This window comes from Rhea pennata, chromosome Z (assembly GCF_028389875.1).
Source record: "Rhea pennata isolate bPtePen1 chromosome Z, bPtePen1.pri, whole genome shotgun sequence".
NCBI lineage: Eukaryota > Metazoa > Chordata > Aves > Rheiformes > Rheidae > Rhea > Rhea pennata.
The window spans coordinates 29,982,335-30,000,123 of record NC_084702.1 but is presented as its reverse complement, the minus strand read 5'-3'; the positions used below and the strand labels follow the sequence as shown (position 1 = coordinate 30,000,123).

The 17,789-nt window shown below is 37.7% G+C and overlaps 1 protein-coding gene across 2 annotated transcripts in view; it reads right to left on the bottom strand.

Annotated features, from left to right (window-relative positions):
* DAPK1 (death associated protein kinase 1) overlaps positions 1 to 17,789 on the bottom strand; it is a 92,495-nt gene that overhangs the window by 48,678 nt on the left and 26,028 nt on the right. The window contains exon 3 of one of the 2 annotated variants that reach the window (XM_062599185.1): positions 3,524 to 3,745. In XM_062599185.1, the coding sequence (XP_062455169.1) occupies positions 3,524 to 3,745 (222 nt within the window). Of the gene's footprint in view, positions 1 to 3,523; positions 3,746 to 17,789 lie in introns of those variants that run through there. The other variant, XM_062599186.1, reaches the window with a different exon arrangement.

Here is a 17,789-nt window from a genome sequence, read left to right as displayed (position 1 = left end):
AACTGTTACCTTTGTGACACCGTAACAGCATTTCTTCAACTTACAAGAAGATAGTAGTACAGAAAAAAAGAAAAGAGGATCCTCAACTGAAACAACAGAGGGACTGTCAACCAGGCAAAACAATTAGCTAACTACCGTGCAAACAGTTTGTTGAGCTTCACACTTTGTCAGAAGCAGTATTTCCTTCCATTAGATGAAGACAGCAGGCAGACACAGATGCACAGAGCAACCTTGCTGCTAAAAGAGGTTCTATTCCATTTCAAAAATGACAGAGAGAAGACTATCCTCATTCTTCCTATTACTGTCTGGGGCTACTGAGCTGTCTTCAGAGTTCTCAAGTCCACATACTGGCCCAAATTCACCTGGACAGATACAGAACAGAGGCAGAGCACTGCAGCAGACTGATAACAAACACAGTGAGGTTACAGGCAGAAAAATGTTCCTTTTTAAAGCCCAAAATAATTTTATGTGTCCGCAAGAGTTTTCTGAAATATTACTTAAGTAGTATGCGAAGGCAAGAATTTAAGAACTTAAAATCTTAGGGATTTTTGTCTACCTAGACAGATATAATCTTACTTATATAATGGTAAGGTTTGCAAACGATAGCTGCTAGTACAAAGGATAAATGATTCCATACTGAAAAATATCCTGGGAACTGGGTGAAACAAAACCATACAGAATTTGTACACTTCCTTAGGAAACATTGACACTGTACTGGCAAGTCAATCTATAAACACACCTATCCTGTGAACAGTTTGGTAATTATAAAAGACAGGAAGAGAACTAAGGCAAATCAAAAGTTCCCTAATTCCATACTATATGAGGTTTCTTGATATGAAGTAATCTTGTTGCTAAAAAATTTTGTTCAGCCAAGAAAGAGAACTTCAGCATCAATATCATACATCAGTTTCACTGTCATACTGGATATATTTACACTCCAGACTTTATCTTGGCACTTGAAAATATTTCCACAGAAATGGTCCTAAAACAACTGAAGAAATAAAAATAAGAAGTCACTTCATGTGAAAGTACACAGAAAAGAGGGAGCAGAAGACATGCCATGCTAATTTTGATGTATATTCAGAATACATTTCAAGAGTCCTGAATAAAATCCAAAAGGAGATCTTCTGATAACAACTGTAGGAAATTTTACTTTATAGAACATGACTTAGCTCTTTTTCTTAAAAATAAATCTGCTTGTTTAAATTATTCACACAACATTGACAAACTAACAAATATGTTTATTTCTGAAACTACAAAAAGCCCAGATTACAACAAGTATAGTGAGCAGTCATAAACTGGACTAAAAGTGTGAAAATATCTTTCAACATAATGAGGGAGTACTATACGTATATCACAGAAAAAATAAAATTCCAAAAGTTATTTCCCATTTTCTTTTCTAAAGCTATGCATATGTTAATGAAAACATGCTGCACTGAAGTATCCTTTAAAGCTAAGTAGAAAAAGTAGTTACGAAAGGTAGTGAACAAGACATCATCTACATAGACCAAATGAGTAGCCAAAGAAAAGATAGACTGTTATTCAGCATTCTGGTGCCAGGCTCCAAATCAGACATATTTGCTTCTAATTCTATCATTCTAGGAACATAAATGTTTAAGCCTTTAAGTCTCTGAAATGTTAACTGCAAAATATCAAATAAAAGCACTTTATATTAAAAATCCAGTTTAACTGCTTTAAAAAAAAATAATTATCATGAAATAGCAATTTGAACATAATGACCTGCACTAACATTTCAGGGAAGTGGGAAATGTGCAAAAGGAACCAAAAGGAACAAGGTAACACACTTATCAGCTCACTACTGTGAAGACTAAGACTGAGCTATATCTTCACTGATATGAAGTAACTTGCTTCTTGTTTGTACGAAACATATTCCAAACAAACAGAGCAAATAAAACAGACTGTGCCAGCATCCAAACACAGCAAAGGCACACGTTTCCACTAGCCAACATCATTAGCCTTTAAAAAAGCAAGTAATGCTCAATTTCTGAACTTCTAAGCTTTGAAGATCCTGAAGCCAGAACTGAAACAATGCAGGAGTGTTCTCTGTTGACATATTTACCTCAATCTATTAGTCATAACCTTGGTTAAAGAAGCAGGAACTACAACAAGGATATGTAAGTCCAGTTCACATTTCAACAAGGCAGAACTGTGCAAATTCTGTTTTCTGTTGCATGGATAAAAAAATCCCAAACAACAAATACACCAGAAGGCTGTGCTGCCATTCAGAGAGACCTGGACAGGCTGCTGAGTTGGGCGGAAAGGAACCTCGTGAGGTTCAACAAGGGCAAGTGCAGAGTCCTGCACCTAGGGAGGAATAACCCGAGGCACCAGCACAAGCTGGGGGCTGACCTGCTGGAGAGCAGCTCTGCAGAGAAGCCCCTGGGAGTGCTGGTGGATGACAAACCAACCATGAGCCAGCAATGTGTCCTTGTGGCCACACAGGCCAATGGTCTCCTGAGGTGCATTGGGAAGAGTGTTGCCAGCAGGTCGAGGGAGGTGATCCTGCCCCTCTACTCAGCCCTGGGGAGGCCTCATCTCGAGTACTGCATCCAGTTCTGGGCTCCCCACTACAAGAGAGACATGGAGCTACTGGAGAGAGTCCAGTGTAGGGCTGCGAAGATGATCAGAGGCTGGAGCACCTGCCCTACGAGGAACAGCTGTGAGAGCTGGGCCTCTTCAGCCTGGGGAAGAGAAGACTGAGGAGAGGATCTTATTAAAGTCCATAAGTATCTGAAGGGAGGGTGTCAAGGGGATGGGGATAAACTCATTTCAGTTGTTCCCTGCGACAGGACAAGAGGCAACGGGCACAAACTGAAGCACAGGAAGTTCCGCCTGAATGTGAGGGGGAATTTCTTCCCTGTGAGAGTGACAGAGCTCTGGAAGAGGTTGCCCAGAGAGGTTGTGGAGTCTCTTTCTCTGGAGATATTCAAGGCCCACCTGGATGCAACCCTGTCTCACATGCTCTAGTGACTCTGCCTGAGCAGGGGGGTTGGACTAGATGATCTCCAGAGGTCCCTTCCAACCTTACTGATTCTATGATTCTAAGAAATTAAGGAAAAAGTAATGTTATTCTGACATCACATCAGCATAAAACAGAGAAAAATTTACCAGAGCATCTAGCATTTAGCAAATTTGCTAGAGTAAAATTTGATGGAGCAAAATTGCTACATCTGATTTAATTCTCAGAAACTGCATTTTCCACTGCATTTATCTTCAGATCAGTTTACTGGCTATTATTCCAGATTCTGGATATAAATGATTAAAATAACATAAAAAGAAATGCCTAAATGTGGTTTTGCTTCTGCAGTGCATTTGCAATGAAGGACGCTACACAGAAATCAAGAAGCTACAATTCTGACCTAAAATAAAGAATTCTTTATTACAAATCTTCTTCCTGGTTGGTAAGGAACACTCACTAAATCATAATGACTCTTAAGAGAAAGTCGAGTTTCTCTAACACGGAAAATTTGTTTCTCCTCCCAAGGGCTCTTGAGGTACTTACAGTTCCAGGATAAGAATGACATCTGTTTTGTTCTCATAAACATCGTGCAGTGTGATCACATTAGGATGTTGAATTTCTTTCAGTATGTTAACTTCTCGCTCAATATCTTCCCGGCTCACTCCTCGTCGGCTGGATTTTGTTCTCCGTTTCTTGATGAACTTCGCTGCAAACTGCTCACCAGTGCTCTTCTCACGGCATTTTTTCACTACAGCAAACTGCCCACTAAAAAAAGGAGGGAAAGAATGAGGGAGAATACTTGGTTCAGTGATGTTTAGAATTAGGAGCTGTTTACAGCTGCTACTGTTTCAGTGCAAAAGATGTACCTCCAAAACATATAATAAAGCACATTGCTCCTGGAATAACTACAGGTAACAAAAAAGATTGAAGCATCAGTTTTACATTACCCAACTATACACGTGTACATATGCCCACACTTCTCAGTATATCTGTAAATGAAAGGTATCACCTGTATAGACCATTAGATTTTTGACAAATACACGCATTGCATTACTGGGAACACTAATGGTATCTGGTCTTCTACTTCCATATACATGTTAACTTGTAATCCAAGAGAAACGGTTCATAATTTCTTCCAATCATTATAATCTCTCAATATTCACTTTATTCTATCTTCATTTTTTTCTTACTTTTTAGAGGAGGGATACTTGACTTTTAAAAGCGCAGATTAGACAGCACATCAAGAATTATAGTTACTGTATCGTCTTGTCAAGCAAGTAGATTCTAAAGGTGAAAATAATAGGTAGGTATTCAGAAACAAGAAATGGTGGCTGTATTACAAATCAGAAATAACAAGGAAGCTGTTGACTCCAGCATGTTACTATTGATCTATTCAGCCGTTGCTGCTGCTTTTATGAACATACATATTCAGATCAGAAACCTCCAAGAACCTAACTGCTGTGTTAAATAAAGGATTGCTAAAACTGCTGAGATTTATTCATAAATTTTCTAAACCAACCCCAAGCTGAGAATTCCCTAGCAATTCTGTACTTAGTATATGTCACTGTAAGAAAAACTTGCAGAAACACACAATGACATTATTGAGAAAATCTTCTAAAGTTAGCCCATCCTGTTGCCAAAAAAGGGTATCCCCTATAAATGCTTTCTAATAATGGTTAGATCAAAGCTATCTATACAGATTTTTAACATGTAGGTATGTGTAACACTACCCAGTAGCTGGAAGAGGAGCTAATCTTTTTGTTGTTTACTGCTTACAACTGCAACAGACATCTGCGGGCCGGTGTGTCCACCATCTGCAAAAAGTACATCACATAATGATGAAGTGCCAGACAAGAAGTATTCAAAGTTACACACCATGCATAAACTCAATGCATACTGCTACTTTATGATTGGAGAACGAATATGTGCCGAGTAGCCTGATGAAGTAATTAACCAAATAAGAAATGAATGACAGACTGAAAATAGAAGATGATAGCCAATATGCAATTGTGTTATGGGCTAAATAAAGATAACAAAATACTGTTAAGGAAAAAATCAGACTCAAGATTTTTTGATGTAAAGTGCTGGGTCACCTGGAGAATCTTTTATGCTGTTGGGTCATCAGTACCAGTATTACAATACCAACACCATGCAGAAATCTGAGTAACAAACTCAGTCTTGAACTGAGACACACAGTCATGACTACATGACCCTTATCCACAGAAGGCAGGGGTGAGAAGTTCTTCTCAGACATACTGTTAAAAACAGACTCTAGAGGAGCCAAGACCAGCTGAGAAGTATTCAAATGCAGTCATGGCCAGTGAGAGAAACAACCAACAGTATAAGTTTTGAGGTTTGGTTTTCTTTCAATTTTATGATCACCCATCAAGTTTCATTCTGAATGACGCCAAGCTGGGAGGAGTGGCTGACACACCTGAGGGCTGTGCTGCCATTCAGAGAGACCTGGACAGGCTGCTGAGTTGGGCGGAAAGGAACCTCGTGAGGTTCAACAAGGGCAAGTGCAGAGTCCTGCACCTAGGGAGGAATAACCCGAGGCACCAGCACAAGCTGGGGGCTGACCTGCTGGAGAGCAGCTCTGCAGAGAAGCCCCTGGGAGTGCTGGTGGATGACAAACCAACCATGAGCCAGCAATGTGTCCTTGTGGCCACACAGGCCAATGGTCTCCTGAGGTGCATTGGGAAGAGTGTTGCCAGCAGGTCGAGGGAGGTGATCCTGCCCCTCTACTCAGCCCTGGGGAGGCCTCATCTCGAGTACTGCATCCAGTTCTGGGCTCCCCACTACAAGAGAGACATGGAGCTACTGGAGAGAGTCCAGTGTAGGGCTGCGAAGATGATCAGAGGCTGGAGCACCTGCCCTACGAGGAACAGCTGTGAGAGCTGGGCCTCTTCAGCCTGGGGAAGAGAAGACTGAGGAGAGGATCTTATTAAAGTCCATAAGTATCTGAAGGGAGGGTGTCAAGGGGATGGGGATAAACTCATTTCAGTTGTTCCCTGCGACAGGACAAGAGGTAATGGGCACAAACTGAAGCACAGGCAGTTCCGCCTGAATGTGAGGGGGAATTTCTTCCCTGTGAGAGTGACAGAGCTCTGGAAGAGGTTGCCCAGAGAGGTTGTGGAGTCTCTTTCTCTGGAGATATTCAAGGCCCACCTGGATGCAACCCTGTCTCACATGCTCTAGTGACTCTGCCTGAGCAGGGGGGTTGGACTAGATGATCTCCAGAGGTCTCTTCCAAACTTATCCATTCTGTGATTCTTCATTATGTCCTGAAATGAATTTTTGAAGTCACCTCATTTATGAGATGACTTTACACTGCTTAAAAAGAATCCTCATTGTTAAAAGTTTCTCAGTTCTGCTGAGTACACAGTCCTTCCACTGCACATCCTTGTTTTAGGGGTAGCACTGTACTGCTGAGAACACAAAACTGCCAAGGGTCAAGTTCAGCAGATGAGGTGCAGTACACATTACTACAAACTGAAACAGAGAGAGAAGTTCTTTATATTGTGCCAAAACATCCTCTATCCCACTATATGTAGGCTGGAAGACTTACTTCATTTGCCTAATCTTTGGTACCCAGTGCTATCTGAGACACTCTTTAACGTAAGACATTCACTCGGGACTGGAAGACAAAATGAGACACAGGACCTCTGGAAGATCTATGTCATCCTAAATTGGTAGCAGAAGGCTAGGCAAGATGCTCTATGGCATCTCATTGGTTCAGTTTAACTCCACAACAGCTCTCCATAAAATAGAGACTCTGGGTTTTGTCCATGAGGTCTGAACATTCCTGCACTAACAGAAATATAGCTTGAGCATGCATTTGGATATTTGCACTACTGCAGAGAATTGATGATAATAGTGTTCTGGGACCTTGCCTATGGGCAGGAGAAGTAACAACTCCCTCTCTCCCCACAACATATACACCTTCACAGAGATCAAGATATTCAACTTTATTTAAAAAGCAATCAGCTCTTCAGGGAGTTCAAACTTCCAGAAAAACCGCCAAGTCAAGAGAGTAGATATGGGTGGGTGATCACTATGACTCACAACAGTTACTCAAGTTTGGGGTAAGAAGAAACTAGAAATCAGTTGCTTGTCTTTTGGGCAACTGTCTTTCTATAACTTCACTGAAAATGCAAACTTGGCATTCCTCATTTCCTTATTTTCTAGGATCTTTTTCTCTATCAGCCCAGACTTGAGTCTGATACTCCAGTATGTTGTTATTATGTGACAGGAAGTCAATAAAGAAGGCTAAAATAGCTGACAGGAGAAGCAAAATACTTTTGCTTGTGACTTCATCCATAGGCTTGAATGGTTTGTAACATGCTTGGATACAGCTTACGGGATAAAAAGACTGCACACCACAATACATGCATATACAACATTAAAGAGTATGGTCAAGAAATATGGCCTCCAGTATGGGTAAGTATTTTTTGTTTTTATCACAACAGGCTCAATCTTACTATGCTTTCTTCTCTACACTTTGTTTCTTGGGTTCTAGCACAATACAAGATATTTATATGCAGAAAGCAGAAAAACAGCATTCAGAATGAAACTAGAGAAAAATTCTAGAAATAGATCTCTGTGTCTCTTTCACTCCTTTGAACAAAAGCTTGTAACAAACACCCTAATCTCTCCATATCATCCTAAGAAAAAATACTGAAGCCAGAGAAAACCTGTTCTCTGCACAACAAAAGCTATATAGGCTTCTTCCCCCAGCTGAAAAATGCCGCAATTTTTACATGAGCAGAATCGCCTTCATCTGTGTGTGCATCACAGAGCATGCATCCACTGAAAGAGAAGAAACCCCATTCACTTCAGAGAGCAATGAAGCAGCTGCTAGCTAGAATAAGAAAGCATGTTAAACCATTTTAGCCATAAAACAGTTAATGCTAAGACTCTATAACAAATCACCTCAGAAGCTTTAACAGCTGTGTTTCATAGAGACAAACAACCCCCAAAAAACCCACAAAACCCAGAATCATTGCTAATGCCCATTGTAGAGGCTGAGACTGAAAAGTAACTTTGAAATACATAGACATACAGTATGTTGACACCCAAGAAACATCAAATTTAATTTAAAATAAAAAAGAACTGACTGGGAAGAACTGACTGGGATTCACAGTTCTCTGTTTCACTGACAAAGCACGTATCATTGACTTCTTGAAGAACTCTGATGTTTGAATTTCTGACCTTTATTTTATGACAGAATTTTTCCTTTAGTACTTATTCACTAAGAAGAGTAATGCATTTCAGGCTTCCTTCTGAATTAAAAACATTCTGCAAGTATTTTTAAACATGCAGTAGTGGTAGACTTGTAACCTATAGAAAGACGACCTCCCCACAGTATTAGCTGTATTTAAATTACACCATTCTCCTAAAGCCACTTCATACTTCTGACATCTTAAAGACTAAGGATTCTTTAGTCTTATTTTAGCAACAGATCAACTATCATGTTACAGCAGGAGACTGATCTACTGAAACAAAAGAGACCGGGTAAGGTAAGTAGTTGTTCTTTCTCCTCCTCTTCTGAGCTATGTGGCTTTATTTTTGCAGTCTTTTTCCCAACTAGAAACATCTGTTGGAAGGATAAGCTAATCTATCACAATTCAATATAAAAATGTTTTCAGAAGATTAGTTGCTTCCGTCTACACTTGAACGGGGTGTCAGGCTTCAGAAATCTTTGACACTGTTCCAGACTGGAAGATAGTTACCAAATAACAGGTATCCAGAATAAGAACTAGTCATACACCAAATGACCTTCTTATTACTGCCACTGTGGTATTCATAACATAACCCCACAATTAGCTGTTTGTTATTAAATACTGTACATGCAGCTGCAATCATAGGGGCTATTTCATGTCTGCAACCTCTAAGCCACACCATTTTAGAACTCCCTCACTCCAGACTCCTATTTTAAAAGCAGGAGAAGTGTAAATCATCTACTGGACTTTAACCAATAGGACTACAGCAAGACGCTGTGTAAGTTAGTTCTGTAAGGGCTAGCTCATTCACATCCAGTAATATTCTCCTACTCTCTTTTAGTTCGGGATCCTGCATTGATTCATGGACTTCTTCATAGAAAGAAAACCACTTTTTAGCAGACAGCTGTATTAAAAGAAAAACAGAAAGAATTCACACAAAACCACACTTAAAGCAGCTGACCTTTTTTTCTTTTCTTTTTTTTTCTTTTTTTTTTCCTCCACAGGGCAGCATCAATTAGACAGCAAAGGAAGATGACAGTCTGATGAGAGAACAAACACTTCCACTAATAACAGTAATTTGTTTGTGATTTTATAATTCTTACTGAAGTGGTAGTTAATTACTACCCCAAATCCTGCTCTTTTCAGGACATTTGGCATCACATTGATATATCCATGGCTTTTTCAGGCTTGCTTCAGATCAAGCACTTACCATATTAGCTATTCATTACATTTGCCATCATTTTTATGCCATAGTCATGTCCTACTAACAAAATGTGCAAAAATAATGCAGGGAGGAAACTGAAGCTCCAGGAGAGCATCTATATCCCACTCTTTATTGGTTTTTGTTTCATTTTTCTGTTTAGTGGGATCACAAAACAACTGTTCGTTAGCATGAATTATGAATAGTTTTAACTGAAGACAAATATATTTTAGAATCACAGGCAAAAAAAAAAAATCTATTTTACTCAGAGAGAGGTTGCTTGCTTTTCAAAAGTCTGGTCATAGTGATTAGGAATGGCAAAAATCATTACTTATGGGAGAAGAGACATACAGGACTTATTATAACTCCTTTACCTTGTGTTTTCTGGGTTAGCTCTTTCTGTACCAGCAGAAACTCTTGCCCCAGGAACCTTCTACAAGAGGTACAAATTGGGCACAGAGATGCTGAGTTAATCAAGAATCAATTTCTAACATTTATAGCCACAGAAGTGCAAATGTGGGAGAGTTCACACAATCTTCTCACAAGGACTGCATTCAAAAGACAAGTTTAATGAAAACAAAGGATGCGAATAAGGAAAGGGCATTACATTGACATCAAAGTATCAAGAAGTCTCTGTATGTCTCCAACACGACGACACTTTTTTTCTTTTTAGGGGGGAAATAATTGAATCTTAATATATCATATCTTCAAAGTACTGAATATCAGTTTTCTAAATTTATATTGCTTTTACTATAACTTACTGCCTGTTTTCCTTTTTATAAATCAATCCACCCAGTGGAAAGAGACTTAAATAACACTATTAGCCTGTGAAAGAAACTGCAGTTCAGCCAGAGAGCTTTCAGTGTTCTTCCCCAGAAACACTTACTAGCAGATGGTGAGCGCCCATGTCTTTCCTAAGACTTTCTCATTTTGCTGATTTCAAGCCACTTCCAACGTGGCAGAGCAAACAACCTCTTCCAAAATTTAACATCCTACTCCTAGAAATTAGACATAGTGTTGTGCTGAAATATTAGTCTATAAATTTTAAGTGAAGTTAGCAATTTCTGTCAGAAGAGATCTGCAGCAAGGAAAGCTGGCTGAGCAGGCAACTGTTTTCTTCCTTCCTGTCTCTGCATCAAAAAAAAAAATCCAACTGAAATTAATCGAAAAGATAGGAAATCTCCTTCTGCCAGGATGAATGGATCTGCTTTTGTTCCTTCAACGCAAGGAGGTTAAAGCAGCATTAAATGGGTGCCTTATCATGAAGAAAAATATCTGGGTAATACATATTTTTTAAGGAACCGCTTTCTCCTTTTGCAACTATTTAAGGAAAACTGATGCAGTATTTAATTAAAATGTACAAAATCATTCCTTCCCAGTTGACTTCCAGAGATGCTTAACATGATGCTCTCATATTATAAGTTACTTTTCCAAGTAAGAGCTGGACTGTGTGCATTGCTGTAAATCCACAGTAATTGCACAGACATTTACCTGAACTTTCACTGCTATCATTGAAGTAATTACCTGGATCTCTCAAATTATAAAATTTGAGACCTTTTATGATGTGGAAGCATGCATGACCTTAAATTTTGAGATGTGTTTTGCATTCAGTACCATGCTGTCATGAACACTTTTGCAATATGCTGCTCTCTGTAGAGAGTGTCCATACTGAGAAGATGTACATGTTTAAAAACAACAGATTGTAGACGTGTGCAAAAGAGAGTTTACTGCTTCATTACATAGCTAAACAAAAACAGTTCTCTGTCACTCATCCAGCAGAACAATCTAGCATATCTGCTGCCAGAATTGGACACTTCATTCCTCACTTCCCATGTTCCAATTATCCACCTAGGTTCTCATGTTTTTAATCAAGACACACAAATAATAATTACTTTAAAACTTTATCCCCTTTTTTTGGTACAAACTCTAAAGAACATTTCCCCCCCCCACCCAATGTCCAATGTCTGCAACTCACTGCCCATTAGCTTGAAGTTTTCCAAAACTTCTACAAGAAGGGAGATATTTGGAAAATGACAAGAAGTCAAAGATGATGTAGAATTGAACTAGGAAACTCATCCTTCATTTGTTCTCAGCAATTACAGCCACCTCCAGAGTCTAATTGTCTGTTAGCTCTATCAATCACAATCACTATCACCACCCACATATAGCTTCCTATCATGAAGGACATGTGAGCTACTTCTGCAAGTAATATTAAATTCTCAGGTGAGGTGTACATACAAAACTGAGTATTTCCAAAGGAAGAGAAGATTTCTACACAAAAATGTAAACAGTCATGACTGCATGAAGTCTTTCTCCATCTTTCAAATTATACAAAATAGCTTTTACATTTTCAGTCCTGCTACAATGCCAAACTGGAGGCAAACTGTTCCTCTTCCCGCTGCTGCTTTTGAGATATCGCAAAACACAGTAAACTATACAAAGCACTTAAGAGCCTCTCGTGTCAGTCCTACGCTTATAGGACTGGGGTTGAGAGTCACAGAATCAGTAAGGTTGGAAGGGACCTCTGGAGGTCATCTAGCCCAACCTCCCAAAGATTTCCTGGTGCTGGTTCCACTGGTGCTTGAACCCAGGACCTTCAGCATATAAAGCAGATGTGATAACCACTGCACAATCTCTCTACCCCAGTCACTCATACCAAGTTTTACATTTACCCAATTCTGGAGATAAACTATTGTTAACATTGTTAGGGTAGGTAAGCCATACAGTATTCCAGTTAAACATGATATGAAAATGACAGCATTTCATATGTACCATATCCCCCCCAAAATCAATTAACAGAATAATAGATTTAATACTACCAGCATTTTGCTTGTAAGAAAAATCCTTGATCTTTATAGATAAAGAAACAGATACCGTAAAATTCTACTGTAAAGTGGAGTTTCTTTGAGTATGCATGCACATCTTTTTCCTGAAGGGCACCCTAGGGAAAATAAGGGCATAATTTCTCTCCCACTCCATCACATTAATTTTGTAGTCAACTAAAGAGTACAAGCAGACAGGAAACAAATGCAGGACTGATGGATATACTCACCTGTATTTTTTCAGGGCCTGAAAGCTGAAGATACCTGCAAAGTACTCAAATTTTTGTGCTCCTCTTGCTCGGCAACACTTAATTCACTGGCACAGACACTGAGAGAATGCCAGCAGTCTTTTCAGTTCTAAGACCTCTAAACACTGGAGTTTTGAAAAGAGATGACAAATGGTCACATTTGTGCTACACTGTGATATAGAGTACACTGTGACACAGTGGAGCTGGTGGTACTTGAATACTCTGTAGCATGAAGGAACACCACCTAATTACTAGGTAGAATAATGGTAGAAAAAAAAACCTGCAAACAACCGAAGCCTTTTAATCACCATAAATATTTCTGGGTTGCACACAGACATCTATGCTAGCAGAGGGCACACTGTTCATAGCACAATGGCTAACGACAGAAGTAAATTCAGGAGAGACAGGAAGAAGCAGTACTAAAGAAAAGATGGAAGAGAAGTTAAACATGATACAGCATTTAAACTAAAAAGATTGTTTTCAAAAAGAGTAACACTCAAGTACGATAGGAGCAACAGAGCAAGCCAAGTGAAATGTTACAATGCCCTATGGAGATCACTGTTAGGACTTTCGTGAGGTACGGGGGGGAGCAAGGTTTTAATTAAATTTGACCGCGATATTAAAAACAGAAGAGTGCTGCAAGCAGTAACGGAGGCAGAATAATAACACACATCATGTGATTGTGCAGCATAACACTTCCAATATGTACATGGTTTAAATCAAATTGTAATTTATATCCACGTGAAAAGTGCAAGCTGATACAATTTCCTTAGAAATATTTTGGGAAAGTGGCAAAGCCAAAAGGAGTAAAAACAATAAATGGGGGTGGGAGGGAGGGAAATTAGACAAATTTATAAAGCAAACAAATTTAATAATAGAATTAGTACTTCCCAACTTGCAGTTCCCTTACTGTGTGTGAGTATTTATGCACTTATCATTAACTCATGAAAGTCTCTTATCCCCTTTCTCAAATTTATGATTTGGAAGATCTTTTGGTACCATACTATCAAATTTCAGAAGTACCTTGATCCAATATACTGGCTCAACATACTTGACAATAAAATAGTTTAATTATCTTCCGGAATACATTAAAAATTTATCTGAACACCTAATATCCAAAATAAAAAAGAATTTTTGTTTCATGTTTTAAGAAAAAAAGCTTTCAAAGTTACCTTTATAATGGCTTTAAAAAAATGCTCAACATTTTGTTTATAGTTTTCTGCACTTCACTGTGAAGAGAAGTCTCAGATGTTTAGTATATCTATCTTTGTTTGCAGTAATTGCCTTACTGTCCTTGAGAAAGGGTTTTAATTAGAAACACAATATCTTGAAAAAGAAATCCAAATGGTTGAAAAGCCTGTTACATTTGCATCCTGCTGATGTACAATGCCTGAAGGCTGAAGCATAGGAGCCATGCTTGGCAAGGGCTATGTAACCAAATGAGAGTGCAATTCTCTGTTTTATCCGACGGAAAGAGTTCACATTTTCTCCTTTAAGGAGAGCTTTGTTTCAAATCGTAGCTCTAAACTAAAAAGGATTTCAGCATGCAAAATATGTTCAGGTTGGACAACACAAGATTTCCCTGTAAAGTTACAAATATGCCTGCTCTGAGTTATTCATGAGCATTGGCTTACAATACAGAAGTGAGGAGAGTGGAAGAAACTACAAAATATGAAATACTTAGAGAAGTTTTACTGTTCAATTCAATATGAAAATAGTTACAAAAACATATGAAAAAAAGAGCACTGCAGATTGTGTTTGAAACACAAACTATTTGTATTTTCTCTGTATAGCCTACCTCTTTCATATTAAATCAGGAATGACTGGATTGTTATTTACTTCACTGTTTTAAAGGGATGTTTAGGTAACTGCTGTGTAACTGCTCATGACATTCCACACATTATACAACAGGAAAATACAAACGCTGCTCAAGAACATTTTAGCTATCCAGAACAAAGGCAGAGGTATTAAATTACAAACAAGCACTAAAATAGAAATATGAATAGCAAGTTTAACATAAAAAATTACAAGAACATTACATAAAAAGTCTTTATCTACTGAATACAAACTTGGCTGCTTTTAAGACCTCACTGGTCTTAGTTCACCGTGTCTATGATTCTATGACAAGGAACAACAATATGCAAGTTATAGCAAAGAATGGAAAGCTCTGCAAAAACCAAATACTGCATACCCAAATGATTTTTACTTAAGCAAAGATTTCATTATCTAAACTAAACTGCACCAAGTATATCATTATGAACCATAGACAAGGCTTACAAGCGCATTTTATCATTTAAAAAAAAATACATATATTAATGAAATTTACCTAGGAGTTCAAATAAGAGAACTCAGATTAGCAGATGACAACTGAAGAGGATATGCTGTAAAGAACTTCTTTAAGTTCCTGAAAAGCCACTTGCTCAAAGGGCTTTGCAAGAAAGATGCTTCTGGAAAACTCTGCACAGTCCCTGGCCAGTTTCGGAGAACAGACTCCCTCAATAAAAGGGAGTGAGACCACCAACAAAAATTAATCATGCTGCCATAAAAGCTAAAGTAGGAAATAATCTAGTTTTCACCAGCAGTGAATCCTGAGAGACAAAAGAAATGCTAAAGAAAGTATCTTCTTTGGAGATTTTTTTTTTTAATATATCTGTCTATTCAAGTCAAGATTTCCTTTCCCAGCCAAAGTAGGTTTATCTCACATACTGTGCAAGGGTAGTCAGTTCCTATAACATTCAGGTCCCATTTCATGGGCACAGTCAAAGCAATCATAAGTTATATCAATAAACAGGACACAGTGACAGTATGTGTTGAAGCTTTGGTGACCTGCTCTCCACATAGGATGGGGAAACATTTAATCTTTTGTGATTAAATTTTTTTTTAGGGACCAATAATTAATATAGTATATAATAATACAGGACTTACTAGGTCTTACATTCAAGTTACCACTTTTATTATTTTTTCTTCTTTTTAAGTGAAATTAATTTTTCAAATGATTCAATTTCTCTCAATTGAAGTAACTGAAAATGACTTTAAGTTCTGTTTTCCAGTCTGTCCTCAAATCTTAAAGTAATAAAAATAACCGTCACAATTTCCTCTTTTAAAATCAATAAAAGAGGGAATTTATCTATTTCCGATACAAATTAAGTGGAAAATACACATATAAAAATCACATAAAAGAGCCTTATAAAATGCTGTGCAAAATTATAGGATTTAATACTAATCTAATTATTTAAGATGATTAAAACATCCACACAAAACTCTTCCTCTGGGTAGTATTACTTCTTCAGTACTGATTTAAGATCATTCTGGAAAGCATTTGAAGATCCCTGGGAATAGCTCCAATCTATTCACTGCAATACTGCAATACTGCCATTTACATGACCATTTTATTACAGAGATTTGATTAAATATTTTATTGTTTCAAACAGATACTGCAACTATCTCACAAGTTTACCTTATTCCTCAATTAGAATTAATGGCAGAAGCAACATAACTGACAAGTTAAATATTTAAGAGAGTTTGGAGCATTATGTATTCCTACTACTTACTCTCCTTTACTTTCTTTATCCATTCTTCAATTGATCTCCTAGATACGCATTCAGTAAACAAAGTCTTACTGTCATTAGGCGCCCCATTGTTATAATATGATGATACACTGTGCAAAATGCAACTCTATTTGCTGCATCTTGCTGCATCACTTTGCTGTCTTTCTCAGTCAAGTATCTGCAACACAAACATCATATTTCCCTTTCACCTTTTTTTTGAAGCACTAAATTTCAAATAAGCCGCACATTTTAATACGCTTTTTCTTTATCTTTAGTCTTCATTACCTTCAGCTCTTGCTCTCTTTGTCCTATTCTCAGTATTCTTATAATAAGAAAAGTTTTATTTCTCATTAATTTTTACAACTTTGTCGACTATATTTATTTTCCACACTAACCACTCCTAATTCTAGGTTTTTGTTATCTTCACCTTCACCCACAACCTCAGTACGTCCCACATGTGCCTCTCTTGGACTGGACATCTAAGTCACGGTATCCAGCACCTGGAAATACATATTCCTCCTCACTTCTTCCAGTTCCCCTCTCTTCTTTATTACTCTTCCATGTACTTAAATGTGTATCTGACCTCAGTGGGATGGCAAGGTAATTAAGCATCTTCCTAAGTCAGAAACGTCACGAATCGGCATTCTCTACAAAGACTCCTAGAACAGACACCTTCTCCAAACCATTCTCTTGCTGCATAACTGCAGCACTTAAGCACTACAACTTTGTTTCCTTCTAACTTGCCTACCTTATCTTCTCAATAAAAGGTCAAAGTACATTACAAAAGCAACACATTTGGAAAAAATGACCCCAAAAAACTGAGTTGTGCTTTATTTCTATATTAAACAGAGCGCTTTTCCCCTAGTGCTTCCTGTTTTCTTCACTTTATGTACACTTATGTACTTACTACCTAGAGAGAAACAATTCATCAGAACTTATCACCTTCCCAACTATGGATGTAGGAAAACAATTGTATTCATAGCTTATACAAGTCAAAACACAGTTTTAAAAAAATTATTTGCTGTAACTAAGATGAAATAGTAAATAATAAATTTAGCTAAGAGTTGGAAAGATTCTATATGCTTCATATAAACAAAATCACCTACTTTCATTGCTATTTCTTTTCCTTTATTCTGACAGCTGAGTAATACTAACAAAAAATGCTTTAAGGAATAAATAAAAATGAAGATACATACATGCAAAGTCTAAATTTAACTTAACACATAAGTGGCAGATGGCACATCATGTGATTGCCCATCAATCTGCAGCACTGGTAAAGGGATTAATCTACAAATACTGCTGAAAAGCCAGCATCAATGTATAAAGTATCTGTCTTCTTCCCCATTCCTCCCTGTTTCCCAGTCCCTCCTCAAGTCCATGTACATATCTCTGTTCTTTGAGCAATTGTATTTCAGCAAAAAAATTTTTGAGTATTTACTCTATCCATCTGCTTTTTGGGCACAGACCAGTCAATCTCTAAGTGCAATCCCATTTAAAAAAAAAAAAAAAAAAAAAAAAAAAAAAAAAAAAAAAAAGTAACCATCTGAAGCTCTTCTATTTGCCAAAATGTTTCACTTCCAGAAGTCAATTCTATTGGTGTGAAGCCTGACATGTTTTTTTTTCTAATTTCAATCCATCATTCTTCCAAAAATGTAAACATAATTTCTACTTGTTCACTTTTTTCATCTTGTTCTCCTCCCTTTCTATCTCACTTCCAAATTATTAAAAACTTTGGTATCAACAGTATTCCCATAACAGAACTAAAAGG